This window comes from Siniperca chuatsi, linkage group LG18 (genome assembly GCF_020085105.1).
Source record: "Siniperca chuatsi isolate FFG_IHB_CAS linkage group LG18, ASM2008510v1, whole genome shotgun sequence".
Taxonomy (NCBI): Eukaryota; Metazoa; Chordata; class Actinopteri; order Centrarchiformes; family Sinipercidae; genus Siniperca; species Siniperca chuatsi.
Genome location: NC_058059.1, coordinates 14,821,450 through 14,846,533, shown reverse-complemented (window position 1 = coordinate 14,846,533; position 25,084 = coordinate 14,821,450). Strand labels below are relative to the sequence as shown.

The window sequence follows — 25,084 nt, the reverse complement described above, 5'->3', positions numbered from 1 at the left end:
ACAAACTTCTTTCACATTGTCATTATGGGGTTTTGTTTGTAGAATTTTGAGGAAACTAATGAATTTAATCCGTTTTGGAATAAGGCTGTAACATAACAAAATGTGGAAAAAGTGAAGTGCTGTGAATACTTTCTGGATGCATTGTACCTCTGAGAATGCTACTCTGAAGATGTTGTGTGTGTGTACATGAGTGTGTAAGTGTATGTGCTTGTGTTTGTGCTTTATTTTACCTCTCAATAGCCAGTTCCTTATTGGAGGTCTGCTGGACATAAATGACAATTTTCTTGTCCATTCCTGCACGCAGCTTGAAGCTCTGCTTGTCCTTGTCTTTTGCTACAGCACTACAACAAGAAATATTACCAAAAATCTTTAACAGCAAACAGATGATCAATAGAAAAAAACAGAGTGGAATGTGACAAAAGCATAGTTAAATTACATAGCAGATACAGTGATTACTATCATTTGAAACCTTATTTTAGAACACAACCCAATGACATTAAAGACATCTTAAAGTCGTAATATTTGACCACAGGCTGACAAGACAAGTTGTTTAATTGCATCTGGACTGGGAAGGAAAACAATAATCCTGCAGTTTATACTCTTGACACAAACTAACACATACAATTTAAGCCATTAGTGTTTCTTATGCTGGACAACTAGACCACTCAAATGTATCATTAATCAGCCAGTCTGAAAAAAAAAAAAAAAAAAAACATCACTCATGTTCACAATAGACCTATTTTTATAATAAAAGTGTGCATAAGAGCTATTTTCAAACAGGAAAAGAACCAGGTTTGAAACAGGAACAGTAATCAACATTCTCGAAACCTTCACTGACACACATTCCTGAGGAAACACTGAAGGAACCCTTAAGTACAGAGCTTCTTGAGAAAAAAAAATCCATTAATCAATTTGAAATCTATTGCAAACATTTGGAACCTGCCATTATTTCAGGCAGTGCTCAGATCACAAAAATTTGCCTCTTTCTGAGCAGGGATTTGATGTACCAGATACAGCTTAGTCAACTAGACTATCTGAGTCAAGGTTTTACACTGTAACTAGGTCCTCTGACTGCAGATAAAAGTGGCTTGTTTACACCCTATTAAAGGAAAAATGATTGAAATATATGCTACTTCTATTTTATTTTACAGATATACTATATACACTATTCTATAGAGCATTCTTTACATATCTTATTTACACAAGGAAAAAATGCTTACACACAAAAACAGTCTAGGTGGGCTTGCATGTGAGAGCTGTTTGCTTGTAAGTCATCACGCTAAAAATAATCAACCAAGAGCTAATGAGGAGGAAATATGTGCTGGCTAAAAATAATCCCAGGCATTTTTTATTTGTTTGTTTTGTTTTCCAAATAAGCTGAGTATCTAGGGCTGCTGGTGAACACACTGAAGTAACTCAGGAATATGGGAAAACAAAATAAAAAAGGTCAAAGAAGATAGGTTGAATGGAGCAAACACTTTCTGTTGTGTTCTCTTATCGATGTGAAAAAAAGAGTTTGATCTTAATTAATAGAAGTGGTCAAAATATCGGACTTACTGTGAGACAGAAAGAACACCTCAGCCCCTCTTTTTCATCTGTGATCCTCTTCAGTGATATTTTTATCATTTCAGTTACTTTCATAATTTTCATGTTTCATTTGTTGACACATTCTTTATGTATATAAACCAATAAGATGATGTTTCCCTCGTGAGTAGTATGTACCCCACAAGCTGTCAACCCCAGAGAGGTTTGTGACTTTTGTAACTGGGTCACCAGGGTGTGCTAACTTTGTACAACACTCAATTCCCAAAAGTGGGGCTGCATCTCCCTGTGTTTATGTGCAAGACACTGGTAATTTGGTGAGAAACTCATTCGAAGCTCCTTACATATTTAGTTGTAATGGTGGTGCCACTCCAAATCAAATGATTAACGATGAAGGTGTGTAAGGTTTCTATACATTTTCTAATTTTTCAAAATGCCATACATTATCAAAGATATACATTACTGGCTAGATTTGACGATTAAAGCTGGACTGAACAGTATGCCCACATCTACAGAGCATGAAGTTAATTTTTCTAGCAAAAGTCACAATAGACTTGACAGAGAAAAGTTCCATATGTTTCCAGACTTCTGTGCAACTCCAAAGTATTTCAAGATACATTAATTTTTCATAGTTTGCACAACTGTGTAAGCATCATAAATGATATTGAAATACATAATGCGTGAATGTATGTCTCACCTGAAAGTACCCTTGCCATCATCCTCCTTGATTTCCAGGCTGACGGTGAAGGTAAACAAGTCACTGTCAGGGGTGAGCGGCGCAGCCTGCTGAGATGACAGAACTGCCTTCTTAGCTGACCGCCGAAATGCAGTGGCAAAGCTGTACAGTATCCGACTCACCTGCAGGAGAAAGGCAAACACACACAAACCACTTTATAATAAACACAAAATTAAGCCACTATAATGGAATGGGCTAATAACACAGGCATACAATTCAATATCCAGAAAGATCTGCACACTGTTAAACTAACCACAATAGTGTACAAACACAAGGCTGTTCAAAGAATATATACACATAAATAATGACACAATGCTCGATAGTCATGCACTCAAAATGTTCCAACCCAAACATTAATGAGTTACAAGCGTTTGTAAAACTGTAGTGACCTGTAGTTTATTATTTTATGTTAGCTACTACTAAGAAAAATAATAGTTTCAAAATGAAGAAATCTGCAGTTATTTTCAGGTTAAAAAATTCAGTGGAGTGCTGAGTGAAATCATTGTACATTTGTATGTAATAAACAAAGATAGTCCAAGTGGTGCATTTGTCAAGTGTTTGGGATGTTGAGTTATTTGTCAGGTAATTTTGAAAGAGTGCTTGTCCTTTTTTTAATAAATCAACTACTTTGTTCAGTGAAACACATTCCCTCCAAGCACCTATTATTTGTGTTTGAATAGGTATTCATGACCTTTACTGACCTCTATTCAGTCAGTAGAAATTGCAACAGAATTTGTGAAATTAAATCAACTCTCCTTTGCCAATCCCCATCCCCCTCTGTTGCCTTAAGTTAAAGATACAGACAACATTGACGAGTCAGTTAGCTAATTACAGCAGAAATCCAATAGAAAACATCCACTGAAGAGATAGACGGTATCACAAGGCAAAATACTGCTGTATGTTTTTTTGGCTTTGGCACCAAGTTTAGTAGCTTCTGTAGCTGAAATGTCTTGTGGACCATAAAATGGTGTTTTGGAAGCCAAAAATATCTGCACCAGGCAAAGTAATCACTGAGTCATTAGTATTGATTAAAAACTCAATCAAACCTCTGCAGATCTGTTATTGCCATTTTGTGATATGGGGCACTAAAAAGCTTACCTAATGACCCACTACTCTACTGACAGCAGACCCTCCAACCTATTAACCTTTTTGAGTTTTACCTGAATCCGAGTGTGGAGGTATTGTTCCTATTAACATTAAACAGAGACAACTTAGTCCTTCCAGAGACTGCAAAGTTGTTGTTGTTGTTTTTTTGTTTTTTTTTTTTTTTGGGGGCAGCTAAAGACTGCCAAGTGTGGAAAACTTGTTGGTAATTATTTATTTACATTAACTAAATGTACTTTTCCACTCGCAAAACTTTAGATGTGGGAGCTTTGCATTTAGTCAAGAAAAAGTATTTATTTTATATTTGATCATTACTACACAGACATGTGTGTATGATAATAAACACAGCGCTCCCCCAACTAGAGGCCCACAGCACAGTGGTTTTGGATCATCTCTAATTCTGGTAAACAGCAGAGCTTGGGGGTTAGTGACTGAGAGTTGGTGTGGAGAAACTGCTGTTATCAATAAATAACAACGCTCTTGTGCTTTATTCAAGGCCAGAGTATAAAGCAGCTTCTAACCTCTCCTACACAAAGCCTTTGTTATGTTCTCGGTGCAGTAGAAGGATGTTAGGGCATCGCAGGGGGTTTATTTATTGAGAAACGGGGGGAATGGATGTAAGAGATGGGGAATGAGTAGAGTTAGATGGAGGTCACCCCCTGTATTGATGAATTGATGACAAATAACGCAATAGAACTGTTGTTCTGTACTGTTCCAATCAATGAGTCAAACTGACTAGTTATGAATGTCTGCAAATGGCCTTTTTATTCTCTGTGTGCAGTGTGAAGGAGTTCTATCAGGATGTGGACACTTGTACTGCAAAAATATTAATCCTGACAAGTAATTTAGGCTGATATTGGGTGTTTGTGTTTTAACAAGAGAAAAATTCTGGCATTCTGTGTTTTGTTTTGTTTTTTTAACTTCAGCCGAACTCGAAATTAAACCACACAAGACATAATACGGCAAAATCAATGCATTAGTATGTAGAAAACACTTGATTCCACAAAAAATGTCAAATAAATATATTTCTGTTTCTCGCTACAAGAAGAGTTGTTTCATACCACACAAATGTTTTCAAGTGTTAAAGAATTACAAATTTTATTTTAGTTTTGTTTTTTGTTGCAGTGTCATCAAAACTAAAGTTGAACTATTAAGTTTTAATCTTTTCTTTTCTCAACCATTCAAAGGGTCTGTTCCTGGTCATATTTGTACTTTTATGCAAGTTCAGGAAAACATTTTATAATATGTCAAATAAACTGTAGAGGAAATGTTTAAATGTTACTGTTTTTACCCTGAGATTTCTTATGAAATGTAATTACATAAGGTGTTTTGGATTTGAAATCAGCCTTTATCTAAAAAACTGGGCTCTAAAGATCTGGAACTTGTTAAGTATCGTGTTACATTGTTTTTACTTCCCGTCCAGGATGTTCTTTATTTCTTTTTTTTACTTGGCAGCATTTTCTTTATGTGCATACTGACATGAAGCTTTAAGACATTTTCAACTGACGTTACTGCAACAATCTGTATCCATTTGTCAGCGTTTGTCTCTCTAAACATGTGCTTTAATTTGTGTTAGGAGCCTAAATCACTTGAGTGAAACAAATTTAATGAAGCCGTAGTAATTTGAATCAAACCAAACTAGATATACAACATCTCTGGATGGGAGCAGTAAGTTTATGGGCAAAAGGGAGGTGCTGGGCATTAGACTCAACAGGGCTCTACATCTAACACCAGAAAAGTGGGAATTGTTAGAAACTAGCCTTGGGGCCTGACTAGGAGGTCTGGCACAAAGGAGGCAGAGTAGGGCTGAGAAGGTGGTTTGCTTTATGTATGAATAGTTCCACTCCAGTCTGTTTAGAAAAAGAAATTACACAGAATCTCCAAAAAAGCATATGATTACAAAACCTGACACTACCTACAGTGATAACGTCAATAAAAGAAGAAAATGAATTTGCCTTTCTTATTTCACTTTCTAAATTGCTTTATTTTTATATTTATGGGTAAAGAAGAAGAAAATGAGACAATTGAGGCAAATGAGATAGTAAATTAGTTTTAGTCCAGCTGTGATGTCCTGCTACAAGGTTACCTCAGTAGAGATCGGGAGGTTTGTGTGGGTATGCAATCAGAAAATGTATTTTAAAAAGATGAAAATAAATATGCATCTATTGCATGGCTACACTGTCCAAAAATATATTTCAAAATAAAGTAAAACACCTTAATGAATAAATACAGTGGCTTAATAGGTCCTAGGGGTTGCTTACAGTGGATTTGAGGCTAATGTGAGGCATATGACTGCAACAGCTTTTTTCTGAAGGAGGCAACCAATGGGCTGACTCACTTCAGTCTAATAGTGCAAATGAGATGCCCAAAAAAACCTGGAGGCTTTGTAGGTTGGTTTGTTGCTGGGGTTTTGGAAGGAAGAGAGGGACGGGTGCAAGAGGAAGAAGAGAGGGAAGAGGCAGCCAAAGGCAGAGATGTCCGGTTGCTAAGTAAAGAAATTAATTACTACTGGGGATTATCTGTGTGTGGATTTGTTTGTGTATGTATATGCGTTAGTGTGAAAATGTATGTTATGGGTGGGTGCCTGGGGAAACTGGATAGTAGGATGATGTGGGACTGATAAAGTAGTGTCTGTCTGGGGGCTCTTAGTGACACTGAAGGACGTTGAAGGAGAGTGCTTCCATGAGGGAGAAATCAGGTCACTGAACACCGAAGCAGTACTTTAACCCAGTTTCATGAGTGGATTCTCTTCTTTTATATTTCTGCTGAACCTACTGTATATAAGCAATGACACTTCCTCTCTCCTATAAGTTAGCTTGGGGGATTGTGTGTACTTTGTATTTGTGTATGGTGTACATGTGCATTGCAGTGCAGCCCTTATTCCTTTGGGGACCACAGAAGAAGCTCCCACACTGACACTGAACCCTGAGGGACAGGCTACAGGGAGATCAACAATTTAAGACAAGGTCAAGCAGAATACTGCTGGCAATATGAGTGTGTACACATGTACACTATATGTACGCGAGTGGAAGAGACAGAAAAAGTGTGAAAGAAAAAGAGAGTGTCATGTGAAACACAAGTAGAGCAATTATAAGAGGAGCTTTTGCTCCCCCTTTGGTCCACTGTCTGAACAGCGGCAACATTGTTTGGGGGGGTTGGTATGTGTAAATATGTGCAAAGGAAAGATTCACAGTTAATCAAGCCTGACTGAAAACTAGTCGGGTGCCCATTTGAACATTGATACAGTTTTTGTTTGCTGTAATCATTCCTCCTGTTCATATTGGCCTTTAAAAGATCCCTTCCTACTGTACTTTCGTTTTGTGCAAAAATGCATTCAAAAGTTTAAGTTTTTGCAAATAAAATGTGAACCAATGTTTTAAATGTGTCTTCAGATAACATAGTTACACATAAATTAAACAACAAACACTCAATTAATGATTGAATCCTCACCGCTTCTTGGATTTGGCAGCGGAACACATGGATCCTGAAGATCTCAGCATTGTAGTGGCTCTCAGTGAAGGCAAAACAGTCGCTCTCTGGTGTGCCATCATGGCCTCGCACACAGAACAGAATCTTATAGATAGGGTAGTTGGCGATCTCCGTACTGGCATGGGGGTCCAGCAACCTGTTGAATAAATGTTGCCATTTGATGATTTGGCCAAAGTCGCTGCAGCAGGATGAGATTTGTTATGTGTGTGTGTGTATGACATGTAACCGTTGAGCGTCCAATTTGCACATTGTATGTACAAATATGTATGTTACAGTACACTGTAGAACTGGAACTAATAATCCATATGTTCCCCCTACCTGACAGTGCCTTCGGACACGCCTGGCACAGACAGTGTGACATCCAGGGGGACTTGGCACTGCCCTCTTAGGATACTCATCATACGGAGGGCCTCCACCTCACTGCGGGGGGCGTTGACTGAGGCACACCCCAGATATGTCAGCTGGCTGAACACAACGCTGTCCTCATCTGGGATGGGACTGCAAGGACTGCCCTCTGATGATGATTCATCTGCTGCAAGGGGACAATGGATTGAGAGAGGGGTAGAAAGGACAGCAGAAGAAAGGAAAGAAAAGTTAAATCATTTGATTATTTTATGACTCCTATTATGTTCTTATGGTTATTCCTCATCTGAAACAAACAGTCATATCAATCTGTAAGATTCATGCAACAGATGCATAGAGGGGACAAGTAAATGAAAAGAAAATGGCAAGAGCCCTCTCCTACAAAGATAAAAAGAAGCAATGAGGGAAGTGGAAAGACTTACAGTATACTGTATGATTTTGAAACCTGGGTGTTTCTGTGATTTTACCCTGAATGTCTCAGAAACACATCTATAAAGCTGAAGATAAGAGCCAGTGCATGAGCGCGACAGACACAAGAAAAGAGGATAAGAAATGTCTCATCATTGCTCACCTCGATACGACCTCTCATTCAGCTCACTCTCCTGAGCCGTCTGAACAGGAAGCACCATCTCCAACTTGGGTGGTGGTGCGCTCAGAGGGTCAGAGCCTGGTGGTACAGGTGACGCTGTAGTGGGAAGAAGGCCATGGTCGCCCCCACTAAGGCTGTCCATTACTGTTTCTGATCCGAGCCCAGTGTCAGCTACCGATGGGTCCATGAGGACATCCTCTAACTCCCTCTGGAGCTGCTGCTCACTTCCATTCCCCACAATCTGACACACACACACACACACACACACACACACACACACACACAGAGGAGTAGAAACAAACATGAACACAACCACATCAAGGAGCAGGGACAAACAAAAGTATAAAAAGCAACACATTTACTCTCAAAAGACACAAGAACAAATATTGTTACAAAACAAAATCATTGAAGTGATCACCATAACATATCAAATTTAAGCTAATCTTTAGGCCTACATCAACTGCATTACAATTTTCTCTTACACTTTGTAGAAATGTGCAGTGGCTCTGCCTTTAACAGTGATATTGTAATTCATTTCAAGTGATTGTAGTGTGTTTAAGGGGGAAAAGATGCCTTGTTTCATGTTGGTGGTCAGAGATATATCTTCATTACATTTCCTTCAATATTAGTGATTAGTAGGTATGTGAGTTTGAGTTGTGAAATACCTGCATCAAGACCCATGCCAACGCTAATTGTGTGAGCTTATTCCAAAACTAACAAATAGCAATCAAAGAGCAAGCTCAAGGCTGGACAAACCACAAGGTGCCAAAAAGGAGGCAAGACCCCATTTTCCCTGCCTGCTGTGGCAGCAGCCTGATGTTAGGTAAGAAATGGAGAGCAGACTTAAGCTGTAGAGGGAACTGCTGTACTGAGCAATAAGGGATAGGAACAGACAATTAGGAATAGAGAATCTTATTTCTCAGCCTTTGTGGTATATGTGATTATTGCATGGTTGAATATTCAGGTTAGATTTTCCAAGTAGGCTCTCTATGTATAGATATATTGTATAATATTTGTGCCTTAGAGGCATATGGTAATTTGTTCAATGCTGTTATACTCAAGCAATTATCTAGAGCAGGATGGATACTACAGTACAACTACAGTGTCAATAGCTTTAGTGCCATATAATGAAAAAAAAGATTATTATTTGAAGACTGATGTAAAGCAGCTATCAATTCTATATTTAGGTTCACACATCTGACATAACTATCACTATGCAACTGGCGGGCCACAAGTAGTGCTAAAAGCCGGGGCAGGTGTCAGGTACAACTATAGCCCTATATATGAGGGGCCAAAATACATTCTGGTCCGCTCACATACATATATTTTCACTCTCACATTAATTTATTTTCATTCTTACACCCACACATTTTCACTCTCATATTCACATATTTTCACTCATACATTCATACATTTGCTGTCAACTACATGCAGTCAATGTATACATTTAATATTATATATAATATATGTATGTAAGAAGAAAATGTATGCATGTTTGAAGAAAATATATGCATGTAAGATAAGAATTTATGCATGTGTGATGTGTGAGAGAGAATATAGTGGAAACGGATGGCAGCTCATTTATCGCACTGCGATTGGCTGAGAAGCTCAAGGTCGGGTTTGACACGAGGGGGCAAGGAGAGTGTGATTTACATCTGGTTCTTCCTGAAGCAGCCGTCCCCTCGTCCGCTCTAAGCCTCTGGCATCACCACAAACCTACGGCAATGGCTTCCATGAGTTTACCGGGAACTCTCAAACAGAAACTACGTCTGTTTCTCTCTGCCGTTGTCTTCTCACATAGAACCGGGCTGGTTGAAGTTAACTTTTGAATGATGTTACACTGGTCTGGCAGAAGCCTGCTGGAACCAGCACTAACCATATGTGACAGCTGGTTAACGTTAGGCTCTATGCAAACAAACAACGGCAGAGAGAAACTGACTTACTTGCGATTTAGGAGTTCCAGGTGAACTCCTGAAAGCCATCGTCATAGATGTGCGGTCATGTCAGAGGAACTGTGGTCAGTGTGATTGAGACTGGAGTTTTGCATCTGCAGTTCAGATTCCTGGCATTTTTTAAAAACCTTTTGACTACATATCTTAGAGTAGAGTCAAAATGTTGTTATGAAAGTTCAAGTAGGCCTATGAAGAAGTTGCCAGTGTGTTACAGCGTCCTTTAAGGTGCAGTACAGTGAAACCACTAATTTTTTATGGTCATAAGAACATTTTGAGCAGAAATCCATTGTGTGCCCTTCAGCAAACCTAATATGGAAACAGTTTTATCATAATAGGACTTATTTGGTGATGTTACATATTCAGCAAGACTTATGTAATGATATGCTGTGTAATATAATGTTTTCATTTTGGAATCCCATAAGTAGTCAAATAGTGGCTGCTCCAAGTAGCGGTACCGTAACTGCATGAATAGACACGCATCAAAATTCAAAGGCTTGACCACAGTATGTTAATCCTCTGACGTGACCGCACATCTATGACGATGGCTTTCAGGAGTTCACCTGGAACTCCTAAACCGCAAGTAAGTCAGTTTCTCTCTGCCGTTGTTTGTTTACATAGAGCCTACCGTTAGCTAGCTGTCACATATGGTTAGTGCTGGTTCCAGCAGGCTTCTGCCAGACCAGTGTAACATCATTTAAAAGTTAACTTCAATCAGCCCGGTTCTATGTGAGAAGACAACGGCAGAGAGAGAGTTCCCGGTAAACTCATGGAAGCCATTGCCGTAGGTTTGCGGTGATGCCAGAGGCTTAGAGAGGAGGAGGGGACGGCTGCTTCAGGAAGAACCAGATGTGAATCACACTCTCCTTGCCCCCTCGCGTCGGACCCGACCTCGATCTTCTCAGCCAATCACAGTGTGATAAATGAGCTGCCATCCGTTTCCACTATACTCTCTCTCACACATCACACATGCATACATTCTTCTCTTGCATGCATATATTTTCTTCAGACATACATACATTTTCTTCTTAGATACATATATTATATATAATATTAAATGTATACATTGACTGCATGTGCAAGAAAGCAAATGTATGAATGTGTGAGTGAAAATATATAAATATGAGAGTGAAAATGTGTGGGTGTAAGAATGAAAATAAATTAATGTGAGAGTAAAAATATATGTATGTAAAAGGAGAATGTATGTGAGAGGGCCAGAATGTATTATGGCTTACCTCTATGTGAGAATGTCTCTCACTACCATCATCAAAACTTAAGTGTTAAAGAAGCTGGCTAGGGCCATTACTCAGCTGGCAAAAATACACAGAGCACAAATAATCACAGACAGAATCACCACGGAATCACATCATAGAAAGAGAGGAAAATAGATAGACACAAGCAAGAAAGAGGTACAGAGAGAAGAGGAGGAAAGGAAAGCTAGTGAGAGAAGAGACTGACCTTAAAGCTGACCCCTTCCTCAGAAATCACCTGCATAACAAACAACAAGTTTAGACACACTGACTCCTCGCTGACTGGATGGGCTGACTGGGAGGGAAATGTGCACAAGAGTGTGTTGGCGAAAACCAATACATGATATCTGGATGACCAAGTGTATGTGAATGGAGTGATTTCACCACTACATACTGAGAACAGTGGGTGTGTGTGGGGTACCGCTTGTTCTTCCTCTGACTGCAGACAGACAGCCGCCACTAGGCTGCACAAAACTGATACCTCTGCTCGGTTTTCCATCAAAACAATTGTGATTCTTTAATAGACTCTGTACTCGTGTAATATGCAAAATCATATTCTCTCATGTCCAAGCACAGCAAATGACAGGAAAAAAGTGTGACCACTTCCTATCAACTGAATATGCAATGTCCAAGCTCTGATGGCGCCACCTTCTGGTACCTTTACAACATCAAGTCGACAATTCCTTCCTTCAAAAAGAAACACAGGTACAGTAATGATGTAAACTAATGGACACAGTATGAACATGCGAGCCAGCTACTTTCAAATTACTAAAACTAAATTCAATAAAAGGAAATGTGATAACTAGTAAACTGAAAGACACATGGACAAAATGTATCCAGAGGAGAGGAGAGATGAGGAGAGGAGAGGAGAGGAGAGGAGAGGAGAGGAGAGGAGAGGAGAGGAACCTGAACCCATTAGGGACACACACAGAGCTGGAAGCTACATTTCTTTCCTCAGAAAGTCTTCGTTCTCTTTGTGGAGACACACCCTAGTCACAAAACACCATTATTTTCCCTGACAATGACTTCAAAGCACTTGCAGCTGCATCACCACACTGTTTGTAAACTAATATCTGCTAACTGAAGCACTGAACTGAATTGCAGAGGGCATACCGTATGTCAGACATACTGTGGTATGATAGCACATGCTGTATACTAACAGAAGCAGCTGATTGACTGCAGATGGGAGATGTTTTCCCAAAGTTAAGTAGCATTCATCTTGCTGACACTGAATGACAAACTGGTAAAATATGAGCTGACTTCACTTTCACCTCACACAATAAAAAAGCACTAAAGATAAGAGTGTTTTCTTCAGTTGTTTGATATGCAAGGATGACACCTTTCTTTTTCCACTACCCCATACTACTTAAATAATACAGAAGATTTACAGGGGAAGAACTCGGAAAACAAATGAAATTCTTCACAGGTGTGAGAGATGAGAGCAAGTACTTCACTACAAAAAAAGCCTGTGATAACGTGCTTTTAATTTCTGGTGATGTGCACATGTTAACAAGGATTTAAGGGCTTCCTTACTGTAAGTAGCAAATGAAAAAGGACAATCACAGATAAAACACACAAATCTAAGACATATGAGAAGAAGGCAGAGTGAGAATGTGGAGAAGAAGGCAGAGTGAGAATGTGGAGAAGAAGGCAGAGTGAGAATATGGAAAAAGCAAAATAAGAAATGGTTAGCCTTATGGTTAGAGTGTGAGACTATATGTTAAAAAAGATGGACGAGAGCTCTTGACATGTGCGTGACGAACACAACTTGTTAACAATGGAATATGTATGGACTGGGACCCCTGACCTGCAATTTTAACAAGTTACACTAATGACAAACACAGTAGGTAAAGATAAAATGAACATCAAGTTCTTTTGGTAAATCTTGCTGTGGTTCCTGAGTTACACACCTAAATCAGTTTAACTATTACAAAAAAACAGTGCTGATATGACACCATTTAGACTGCAGCGAAGTTATCCTACTGGTATTTTGAAAATAATTATTGCTTTACAGTTTATTCTATTATTAGTATTGAGCATACTCATGATATTTATAGTAAGACGCGTCCTAAAAAAGGATTTATGTCCATGAGCTTGATATCACTGTAAATGTCAACAGACCAGTGATACTCAGCACCTAAATTCATTTGACCAGTACAGCTCTGAAGTCTCCCTTCTCTCCCTTGTGCGTCCGTCCGAACCTACACCCAACCATCCTTACCTTCAATCCTGTCTTTTCGTCATCACTACCATTATTAGTGGAGGAGGGTGTCTCGTCCCCCAGCCGGGACACAAGGACAAAGTCCTCACTGTTGAGAGTGGACACTGAGTCCGAAGACACGCTAATCTTCCCCACCGAGCCCTTGTCATCCATGGCTGCCGCTGTTAAACTCAGCCACGCTGCTCATGAATGGAAGACGGAAGGAGGAAGTGGTGGGAGATGATGAGCAAAATCACCTAGAAAAAGAAAAAATAAATAAAGAAAAGAAGCAGAAAACAGTCATGATGTGATGAAATCCATGAAAAGCATCTTTTAAGGCAACAGGAAACTCAGCTACTTAAACTAACCCTCTAAAAAAAATGGTGAGACCATTCATTATTCACTTTTAGAGGTCTTTTAAACACCTTAAGGAAACTGCGAGGCAGCTTTCCAAAACCCAGAGAAAGGGAGCATAAAGAGAAAATAGAGCGTGCAAAAGAAAGGTTAAGCAAAGCTTAGGACAAGTGAAAGTGATAGACAAGAGAGCAGGTACAATGAAGAAGCAAAGACACAGGAAAGATTAGAGGAAAAGAGGATCTGTGGGTCATTAGAGGCAATTCTGTCTATATCAGCAGAATAAAGGAGAGGTAATTGCAAAATAGCTTGATGCAATGCAAAGCCATGGTGGTGTCTCTTTGAAAAAGAAACATGCATATGAAAGTAAGGAATTAAGGAACAAGCAAGCTTTCTTCAGCCATCCATCTATTCCATGTCAGTTTTGCGCTAATTGCATTGCATGCACTCTTACCAGTGCATGATTCTCCCAGCTTGCTACCACAACCACAAATAACCTAAGCTGAGATCCTGTAGGAAACACTGCACATCATCAGCTCATCCCTCGCTCTGCCTTTCACTCCAGCTCCCTCCATCAATCCATCAATGACATTTTAAAATAGCATCATATTATGGCACAAGATAAATGCATAAATTCTCAAAAAATGTATCATTATATGTGAGGACAGCTGATGACAGGACAAAAGACCTGGAAAGACGAAGTAAGGTTTGGAATAGGTATATGAAAGCAAGAAAATGAAAGAAAGGAGAAAATATTATTAGCGGCAAATTCAAAAATCCCTTCAACATCAAAATGATCATTTTTTAGTCTCTATTTGTAAGTTTAGGTTTGGCAATAGGAGGTAGAATTAAGGTAAGAATTAGTTTTACAAGCAAAATGAGGTAAAGCTCGTTACAGTTAGGGCAGGAGTTAACTCCCTGAAAAAGGGAGTTGCCATTGTGTGTAACACAGGAAGAAAGGCGACAGAAGGTTCTGGCAGAGGTTCAAGAAGAGACCATAACAAGCTATTTCTGGCCATTTCCCCCTCTCCTCTCCTCCCTTTCATTCTCTCCCATCCCTCCTCCTTTCTGTCTTTTACTACTCTTTTCTTCTTTATGCCCTCCTTATCTCTCCCCCTGAAATCTTCTATTTTCTCAGCCTTTATTGCTCTCCTCTCTTTGCTCTACGCTGCGCTTGCCCTTCTACATTTTTCCAAAGGTTTCAGTTGCTGTTTCTTCCACTTCGCTCTCTTGTCAAACCCCTGCCCTTCCTATTCAAAGCAGGTCCAACCATGGATAAGTAATTGCAAAAAAGGTGTACAGTGGAGAGGTCAAAGCAGTTAATAATGTGCAATACTTATGATAACACTGTTATACTGACCCAGAATAAACCCCAATATAAGGAGCTATTTCTGTGTGACTAGGTTTTACCACATCTTGTGCTGATATGAATGTTATTATTAGACTACCAAACACAAACTGAGTAACATACAACTGACAGCTTAGGCTTGTTCTCTTTATCTTTTCACAGCAAATTGAGGAAATGAGCAACTGGTATTCATCCAAAAGTCCTGGGTGTTGTTTTTCACTTGTATTGCAAAACTGAAGTTGAAAGACAGGGTACGATAATTTGTCATGTGAAACATACTGTAGCCTTAGCTCGATCAGAAAACTGACCTCTGAAACCTGTTTAGCCATTAGAATCTAGATTCAACATGTGAGAGAGCTATGTTTCACTCAGTTTTTAATGAGGATCTGCTATAATACATAGAGCACAGAAGCCCAACATACTGTTTTACTTCCTTTTCACTTCCTAATGTCATCGGAAAATCCCAGGATTCACATGCATACGTGTTATCATATATACATCTCATAAGGATCGAGCGATCACTTTCCTGAGTTCATGATCAGCAGATGGATTTAACTGTAGTTTACCTCGCTTGTATTTAGTCCTATTAGAACTGGGCCGAGACATTTTTAAGCGATCTTGGTTTGGTCTCTTGTTTGAACCATACCAAACAAACTGGGGGTGAAAAATAAAATGTTCAAAACATGGTGGCCTTAAAATACTGCAGAACAGAACATTTTATTAGATCACCTGAATAACATGGTTGGGATTGGAATAGAGGTCTAGCTCTGCAGTGACTCAACATCTACCTTTCCAAAAAAATGCTTTCAGTCAGCAATGACAACTCCCCTGATTAGACCTTTTCTCAGGACTGTGTTGGTGTGTTCAGACTGTGCTTGGTTGATAGCTCCCTCACTCTCCTGATTGTTTTGTTGCACTTGCTAGGGCAGGTCAATTTACACTGGATGGCTAGCGTACTAGTTGTTAATTATGCAGCATTTTATCAAACATTTTACTGTCACTAACCTCTGGCACTGTCCTTACACTCAGCAGTCTCCCTTCTTATCTTCTGCTTGTTTTATTTTGCCGTGCAGTTATAAAACAAGAATATAAACAAACAATATTTGTTGAATGAGAGGTCAATCCCACCCCCTCTCTCAAACTGGCTGGACACTGGAGAGCCTCTCGATTTTGCGTGTCAAAGTTCAATAAAATATAACTGCACAAAGTCTCGCCCCGTTCCACACAGAAATGAATGGGAAGAGAATTTCAGTCTGACTGTGGCTTTATCATTGTTATTACTTCATATAGTTTGGTGACATCCCATACTTCCCACCCAACTTTAGCCTGACTAGAAGTCTAATCAGCCAGAGGAATGAAAAAACACCTGTGGGGTGTGCAGGGCCTTTAACCTGAGTTCCATCTTGTTTAGTTTAGTCGAGCAACTGTCACAAATTTCTTTGTACATATAAAATACTAATAAATAGTAACCCTACCAGTCCAAAAGAAAAAGAGCATGTGACTCAGTAGCAATCCAACAGGGACATGCATCACTCCTCAGTCTCTTATCTTCTCAGGCTTTTAATCTTGAAGAGACATTGCAGATGTTTACTCTACTTTTGGCTCAAAGGCATCCATTTTTAGCAAACTTGTCTTCTGAGTGATTAGTCTTGTTCTTTATTGTGTTGAGGAACTTTGAGTTTCTACATGTTCTGGTCTTTTGTTTGTCAGTTCTGCCACAGTGGCTTACTTATTACCAAAATCCTTATTCAGTTAATTTCAAACCACAGTTTCTACTTTGATAGACGTAAGAAAGCACAAGAGAACTTTCATGGAAACAACCGGCAGCATCTTTCTACATGCTTAGATAATTGGTTTTTAATAGTCTTATTTGATGCTACCAAATCCTCATACTTTAATTATGACAGTAATAACTAACCAACCCTATGAGCCAAGAGAAACACCTGTAAATCTCAGTAAAATACTGTGTTTGGTTAGACAAGAAATTAGACAGTGGCCAATCCCTTTTTTTTTTTGGTCACCATGAACCTTACTTAGAGTAGAGTAGAGAATCATTTCACTAGAGAGCAATGTAAATGCAGAGACTTCACAACTTGTGGTGTTATCTGAGAAAGGTGGCAATTAGCTTCACTTATTAATTCATGTTTTAAGTTGCAAGTTACACTGAAAACTCAGTCAAGTCTAGATGCACACAGAAAAGAAAGTACTGTTAATACAAGATTACACATACCCTATACACACACACACACACACACACACACACACACGCAGCTGCATTATGAACACAAATAAGCACTCGCCCACAGGCACACATGTGCATGCACACACAAACGTCATACTCTGTCTTTGACTAGCTGGAGGCTCCAACAGGCTTATAATGGTTGCCTTGTCACCCTGTTTTCCTCCCTAGCCTCAGCAGCAGCCCTCGCCCTGCTCCTGCCAAGCTACACTGTTCGTTATCAACCTTTTCAGCGCCTTGGTACACTTCCAACAAGACACACAACCCATTGCATATCATGCTGCTGATTGTTACAAAATTAGCAATAGCATTTCCTATCCTAAAATATTAAAGGTTCCTAAATGTCTTAAATTGGAGGACATTTCTAGGCTCAATTTTCTTGAATTTTGACAAAGTAGTTCTGTTGAATCAAATTTTTTAACATTACATTCACTGCACTGTGCTCAACAACACCAGCTTGTTCTGGAGTACAGGAGACCAGAGCAGTAAACAGTTTCTTCATTCCCCCTCACTATTTTTTCTCCAGCTCCACCCTTTCTCTTGATTTCACAGCCTCTTGTGTCTGTTTCATTCTTTGTTGTAAATCTTTTGTTTTAAATCTTGCTTTGTAAAGGAAGGTGAACCTGCATGTTAGAGAGCTCAGAAGGAGAAAAGAGAAGCAGGAAGCAGTTTCCTCAAATGGAACACTGTTGTGTGTGTCACCATGACAACAAGACCCTCCACATCTACGTGTTTCATTTGGACCAAACCACCTCTGGCAAAGGTGGTAAAACTCAACTCAATATTTTGCTGCTCATGTGTCCTGTTACTGTTACTTCTCACAGAAACAGTTCTGGAAGTTAATTCTGGTTCTCAGACTGTTATTTTAAGTGTATTAGTTCCTCAATAAAATACTATTACACTATATCACTATGCACTTCCTTGAAGAGAAAATTCTGTAGGCATGAATAAGTCGACAAAAAGTGCTAGAAAGTGTGCATATTTTAGAGTTAGAAGACATTAATTACAAAGTGAATTTAGTCAGTTTTGACATTTCACACAGGGGGTAAAGTATTTTAGTATATAATATAATTTACTATATAAAATGTCACAAAATACGGAAAAATGCCAATACCAATTTCCCACTGATGAACTCAAATTGCTTGTTTTGTCTGACCAACAGTCCAAAACCAAAAGATATTCAATTTACTATCATTTCTGCCAACAAAAAACATAAAATCTTCACATCTGAGGAGCTGGATCCAAAGAAAGTTCAGCAATTTCCGCTTGAATGATGAGTGAAACATTTAATCTATTATTGACTGATTGATCAATCGATTAACAGTGTCAGCTCTATTTCATAGGTGAATACACATGCATAAAGTAAATGGGTTCAGTGTCTGTTACAAAGTGACTGTTGTGTTTTACAATGTGATACATTCTGAGTGCATGATATTTTTTTATTTCAAAATGAACAGAATATATCAAAGATTGTTTAAGCAAGCACATATTTAGTGATAAGATGCAATCAGGCATGAAACTGTATTTTTCGGGATGCAATGCAAGTTGTCTGGTGTGGTAGGGCTGAGCTTTACCAACTCAGCTGATACACAAAGCGATAACAGCAGTTAGGCTGATGTAGTCTGGGTGTGTCCTGCAATGGATCATGCAGAGTACCGTTTAATTTTGGGACCAAATGACTGACAAGAGTGACCTCTCTTAGCTGTTTGTCGAAGTTAGAAACAGAAGAAAAGTATTTGAATCTGTAACAAGCATATCTTATGTCAATCCATGTGTAAAAATGTGCACGCTGGAAACCTACGCCTGTCTTTTCTTTCTTTTTTTTCTCCCTACCACTCTCCAGCTGAACGGGCTGTTCTGGGCTGCCAGCTGGGCCCTGCGTGCACCTCACAAGGGAGAGGAAGACACAGCCAGACACAGCCAGAGAGCATTCAGTCTTGCAACACAGTCCCTTTCGACTCGCCTCAAAGCAGTGATTTCAGCCACAGAGATTTCAGGACAGAGATAGCAGGGAGAAAAGGAGAGACAGAGAAGAGAGGGAGACAGAATGACAGAAAAAGCTGAACTACCACAAGGTGAGTCACAAGGTGGTACAGTACAAAAGGGAAGACAAAGAAAAGAAACTGAAGAGGAGTTCTGAATGAGCGTGCGCACACACACACTCACACACACACACACACACGCAGTTCCTAATTTACATCTTGTTTGTACTCTGTGAGCATCTAATAATCATCTCAATTCAGATCCACAGCAGAGCACAGACTCCTAGTTGGATATTCAGGAATGAAACCTCTGCATGTCTCACACTCAACAACAAACCAATCTCACATGACTGAGAAAAAAAGCAACACGATCACACAGTGCAGGCCTGCCTTTCATTTCTGAAATGGAGCACTGGCTGCAACAAACCCGTCCACTGTGAGATACTGAGCTGCACAATGTGTGGCTATTCACATACATTGATTTAGCAATGGTGTATCTCTGCTGGTTTATAAAGAACAGAACTATGGCTTATAAAGAAACTTGACACATATGTGTGTAAGTGTGTATGTGCTCCAACAACAAACTGTTGTTAAGGGTGTTAGACCTTTAGAAAATACAACTGAAAGCAGCAAGTGTCACTGATACTAGGTTAATATGTAAAATGAAAGAGTGGGTTTGTTATATGGCTGTTTTATGTACATTCTGCAAAATAAAAGTGAGAGAAAATGCATTGGTTTCACTCTCAAAATACCATTTAATATTTATATTCTACATTACTAAAGGGTGTAATGTAATCAATGCTTTCCTTTCATTTTGGCCATCATTTATGCCTAACAACAGGGATGAATTTTATTAGGCTACATATATAGAGTTTATCCCCATTTAAAAGAAACAAAAATTGGCCAACAACCGCGGGGGTCATGATTGCCTGATTTCTAATCCATGAAATACTCAATTATTATTCATTACCATGAACTACTTTGTGTTTTTACTCCATATTACATTAGACTTTTACAATTCAAGGGACTGGCTGTTGGTTCAAGAAGTAGCATGGATGCAACATGACTGTAAAAGTAACTGAAAACACAGAGTACATTTGTGGGCATTACATGTCAGTCCGTATACACATATATTCACAAATAAACTGTTTGATCACTACAGTTGATCAGGAAGCATCTAAATTGAGGACTGAAATATAATTGCTCCTTCAAATCATAAAATCTAAAAACCATCACCAAGATATTCAACCTTTCCTACAAATAAAAAAAATTTAATGGTAAAATAATTAGTAAGCAGTCAGTGATTCATAACACTGATTAAAGTTCCAGCCCTCCTGGGGTGATGATTGGAGGTCTGAATAATTAAAAAAAGAAATTGATTAATTTTAAATAAAGGCTATATCAACTATGTGTCTCAGGGTAGTCATTAAATATCATTAAAGCAAACATGACTTTTGTGATCTGAATTATTAGAAGTGTGCTTTTAAAAGGACAATCCACATTACTACACACTGAGAAAGAGATCACCTATCGAGTAAACAGGCTTTGATTTTAAATGCAAGAAGTTTGGTGAAAGCAGTTAAATCACAGAGGCCATCAAGTGTGAAATTCCCATCACTGATCAAAACATCTCCATAAAGCTCCACAAAAAGTTCTAGCATTGTGGAAACACTCCCTCAACGATCACCCCAAATACTTTTATCTAGCTACACTTTACCAGCTACATTTACGTTTGTTAAATTGGCAGATAACCCTCTAGCTTGAAACAGCCAATTCAGCAGTTGAGACAACAAGCTGAATCAGCAAACAGCATACTTCATTTTCAAGTTGTAGAACAGTGTACGACACCCCACAGCTACTAACGCAGACATTGCCTAATGCCACCAAAAACACAATATTTCCTCCAAGGTCATTGTTGATGTTTTAAAACTGTGATTTGTGTTAAGTCAACAATAAGCAAGGAAGAAATTTTGCAGATGTTACTGAGTGCTATAAAAAATCTTTACACTTCTGTGTAGCTTTAAACTCCTCTCTTATCCATGCGATATATTTCCATGCTTTCAACCCCACATAATCTGCTTTCATCTCATCCACAGCAACTGCAAGGAAACACGAATCCACTACAGTTGAAGCCAGCACCCCAGCCATTCAGTCTCCACCAGCTCCCCAAATGACAGGTGCATCTGAGGGGCGTTGTTGGGATTTCAGTCCAAATTCAGTTACAGACAGATATATAATAGGAGGGATGCAAAGGGACACACTAAGAGATCATGTGTGGAATCAGGCATTAGATTTGACATATTTGCTTCTGAGGAGGGGGATTGTATTTATTGTATATAATCATGGTTCATAAGTTCTGTATTTTATTATGCCTGACTTGAGAGGAGAAGCTGACATGCAGATGCTGAAATGTTGCTATTTTTCTCATTTCTTTTTCAAATGAGAAGCTACATTCTTTGGCCTTTTCTATTTATTGATAGAATTGCTTAACATTGTTAGTATCTTTAATAGTGTTAACATTGCTGAATGACAATGAATAACAGTTTATGCACTTGTTCCCATAATTCCTCACGCTGAATAACTCAGTGGCCATCCGAATCACTGTGTTTTTTAAAACAACTGCTCACAAACAGGCATGTCTGAAAAAGTATGGTGTTATGCACAACCAATATTAAAAATGTATCAGTACAGTACTGGCATCAGCCCAAATGTGTAGGGAAATATATCATACTCATATTGGCTTAAAAAAATACAGGCCTAATAGAAAGTACAGGTGATGAAACACTGACCTTTACCCTCCTCTGGAACACATACTGAATATTGTTAATACAGCAAATATTTGCGATCACAAATATCTGGGTTAGGCCTAGGCCTATGTGTTTTGTGCATGTGTGCAAGTTTCACCTGCATTACCTACAATGTGGCTTTACTGGAATACCTGAGTTTCAGGAAATAGAACAGGAACAAACAGAAGAATCAAGTGAAGTGAGAGTTGGCACATTTAGCTCACTGTTACCATGCATGTTATCCACTGCTGGGAAGTATTTGAACTCACAAAGAGACAAGAGCTACTGGTATCAACAATCCTATTCTTGGCTATAACAATAGTCTTAGGCACTAAGCTAACAACAGCTTGTTTGCTCCTGTAACTGTCTCATTATCAGCAGAAAGTGAGAGAAATGTGAAATATAACTCAGTGCAAATGGATTACCTGCTCAACATATCAGTTGTGTTGGCACTGCATGCACTACTCATTAACTGATTGACAGAGCTCTGCAGTGTTAACCCTAAAACACAGAACTGAGTTAGCTTTTTAGGGAAGATCCTGTCTGGCACATCCTTTTGAGGTGTTGAAATCAGGGTCAAAGAGGTTAGGTCAAAAATATATCATTGAAATATTTCCTGGCCAGACCATATGTGGGCACGAAGTTCTTCTAGAAGAAGACAACACATTATGAACATGTTATTCATATATTTATACAGTTATACAGCTGGTTTGTAAATGTATTATAGCATTGATTTGTGTTATTGTAATGAGTGTTTCTGTTCCTAACTAGGGGGATGGGTAAAACATTTCAATGGGGTTCATTCAACATTTAAAAATCAAACTCATTCAGGCAGTTCTTCACAGCAGACAACTCTTCAATCTTGAATGTCAGACACCACCATGCACACCACCACAGAGACTTTTCAAAACAATCCCTGCTTGTCCCTCCCTTATCATGTGACAGTAACAGAACTGCAATTAACAAAAAATGCAGTGTATTAAATGGCCATTGTGCCAGAATACTTGACTCGTGAAAACTTCAAGTCAAAAGTTAAATTCAGCCTGTAAGCATATGTAGGGTAGTTAGTATTAAGTGCTACAGTTTTAAACAAAGATTCACTGTCAAAGCCTGGATATTCAATGAATGGTTTTCATCTTGTCTTGTTATAATAATCCCCCCCAAAAAACCTCATTAAGCCTAAACCAAGCTGTAATCACACTGAGCTCTCAATGTTCTTATGATGTGATTTTTTTCATCTATTCTATTTTATTTGTGTCTTTATTGTATGTATGTCAAAATTAACTTGTATTTATGTCATAAGCGCCCATGGTACTACATAGGAAACAGAATGGTTGATGTGATGATCAGGCAATTGTAAATAATTATTGAATAAGTGAATATACTACACAAACTCACAGTACAGTAACCATAAATCATACAGTGCACATCTAGCTGTCATTCCGCCATCAGCTGAAATATTAAGAGTGACAAATAAAGCAGAGAAAATATGTGTTGCTTAACAATTTACAGTAGTTACAGCTACAACAGCATAGTTATTCGCCGTTTAACCTATATACATACATACACACTATACATTAATTGGCTTTCTGGTTTGGACGCCACTTAATCTGGATATAAGCAAACCTGCTACATGTCACTGCAGCCTGTTAAGCCGTATGGGGCCTCGAAACATTTCAAACCCCGCAACTCTTTAATAGATAACTTTACCAACGGTAAATTTTTGCTCGATAACGTTGGGCGAGCCTAATGTTGCTAGCTCTAGTGCCCGTGTTAGCCCTTACCAACTGCCTAACGTTAGCTAAGATAGCTATTAAGCAGTCATCGATTCAAAGTCCGACATGAATGTTTAACTACACCGTGACCAATTAGCGAAACTAACCCGTCACCATAAAGCAAGTAATGCAAACTGGTTCTTATAGGTATTCGCGATAATTTGGTGAATAAACCCGCTGACAGGCCGTCGCTGGAGGGAGCTTGCATACAGGCCATTACTGTATATAGCTAGCTAGCTAGCTAGCTAACGTCTGCTAGCCATGCTACCCTGGCAGTTACAACCAACAAGAATGTAACTACATTTCTTCATAACTGAAGAGACAGCCTCCTTGAAGTTTGATGGTAGAGGCATGTGCAAGTGCAAAACATCTTACCTTTATTCCCACAGTTATATTTATTCCAATGGCGGTTGGCACCACATTGCACTTTCCCAATAACATCAGCAGCCAACAGCATCCAGCAGAGCTGTAAACACAAGCCCAACCAACCCGCTGACACCCACACTGCGCATGCGTCTGTCAGTACCCCTGTCACCTGTGCTGAGGGAGGGGAAGCGTTGGCGTTACCTAATGACATGATGCTCACAGAGCTGTCTTTGGGTCTGTAGGGGCAAGTCCAAGTCAAGTCCCAAGTCAAATGAGATAACTCTGAGTCTCAAGTCTCAAAAGTCAAATCATCACTTTTCAGTAGTCAGTTGCAAGTCTTTCTGTTTTATTAAATATTAAATATATTCTGTTTTATATTATAAAGAACTAGGCCTAATAATTACATGTTGAAGTTGTGTGGCTATACAAGGCCTGCCTGTTGCTTTTCCCCCTCAAGATTTTACCTTGTCCAAACTTGACACTTTCATTAAAACCTGACACTTTTATGTTTTTCTCTTTGAAGTCTCAAGTCAGGTCATGGGAGCTATTGCCCTAATTAATACAAGTAACATGGGAGGGGGGGCATGGCCACACAATTTCAATAGGGAGTCAAGTCTTTAATAAGTCAAGTATCACAGCAGTCAAGTCACGTGTATGAGTGATGCAGCCACCACATTTTTTACATAACTATTGAGATGGTCTTGGTATCTAAGTAGTTCATCACTGTGTCAAGAGTCAAGTCTTCACAGTATCATATTAAAGGGCCAAGAGGAAACTCACTGGTGAATATGAACAATGAAACGTGAGTCTAAGAATGGGGAAGAAATATGTACGCCTACTCCATATGTTTTAAAGAAAGATGGATGTAACATCTGGATTGTATATTGAAAAAATCTGCCCCATGAACAGAAGCATTAAATACTGCCAGCTCAAGGCCTATGAACTGGTTGTGTTATCTAACGTCTCCTGTCATAAAACGACATTCACAAATGATGACAAGAATCACAAAGAA

The 25,084-nt window shown here is 39.0% G+C and overlaps 1 protein-coding gene across 5 annotated transcripts in view; it reads right to left on the bottom strand.

Annotated features, from left to right (window-relative positions):
• The window catches only part of LOC122865260 (rab GTPase-activating protein 1), a 77,806-nt gene extending 53,577 nt beyond the window's left edge, over positions 1-24,229 (bottom strand). For 2 of the 5 annotated variants that reach the window (XM_044173422.1, XM_044173426.1), the window contains exons 1-7: positions 24,082-24,229; positions 11,231-13,479; positions 7,806-8,064; positions 7,190-7,403; positions 6,833-7,007; positions 2,240-2,400; positions 231-341 (exon numbers count right to left, since the gene is read on the bottom strand). In XM_044173422.1, the coding sequence (XP_044029357.1) occupies positions 231-341; positions 2,240-2,400; positions 6,833-7,007; positions 7,190-7,403; positions 7,806-8,064; positions 11,231-11,521 (1,211 nt within the window). In that variant the 5' untranslated portion in view covers positions 11,522-13,479; positions 24,082-24,229. Of the gene's footprint in view, positions 1-230; positions 342-2,239; positions 2,401-6,832; positions 7,008-7,189; positions 7,404-7,805; positions 8,065-11,230; positions 13,480-22,356; positions 22,380-24,081 lie in introns of those variants that run through there. The other 3 variants (XM_044173424.1, XM_044173425.1, XM_044173427.1) reach the window with 3 other exon arrangements.
• Positions 24,230-25,084: the final 855 nt, after the last annotated feature.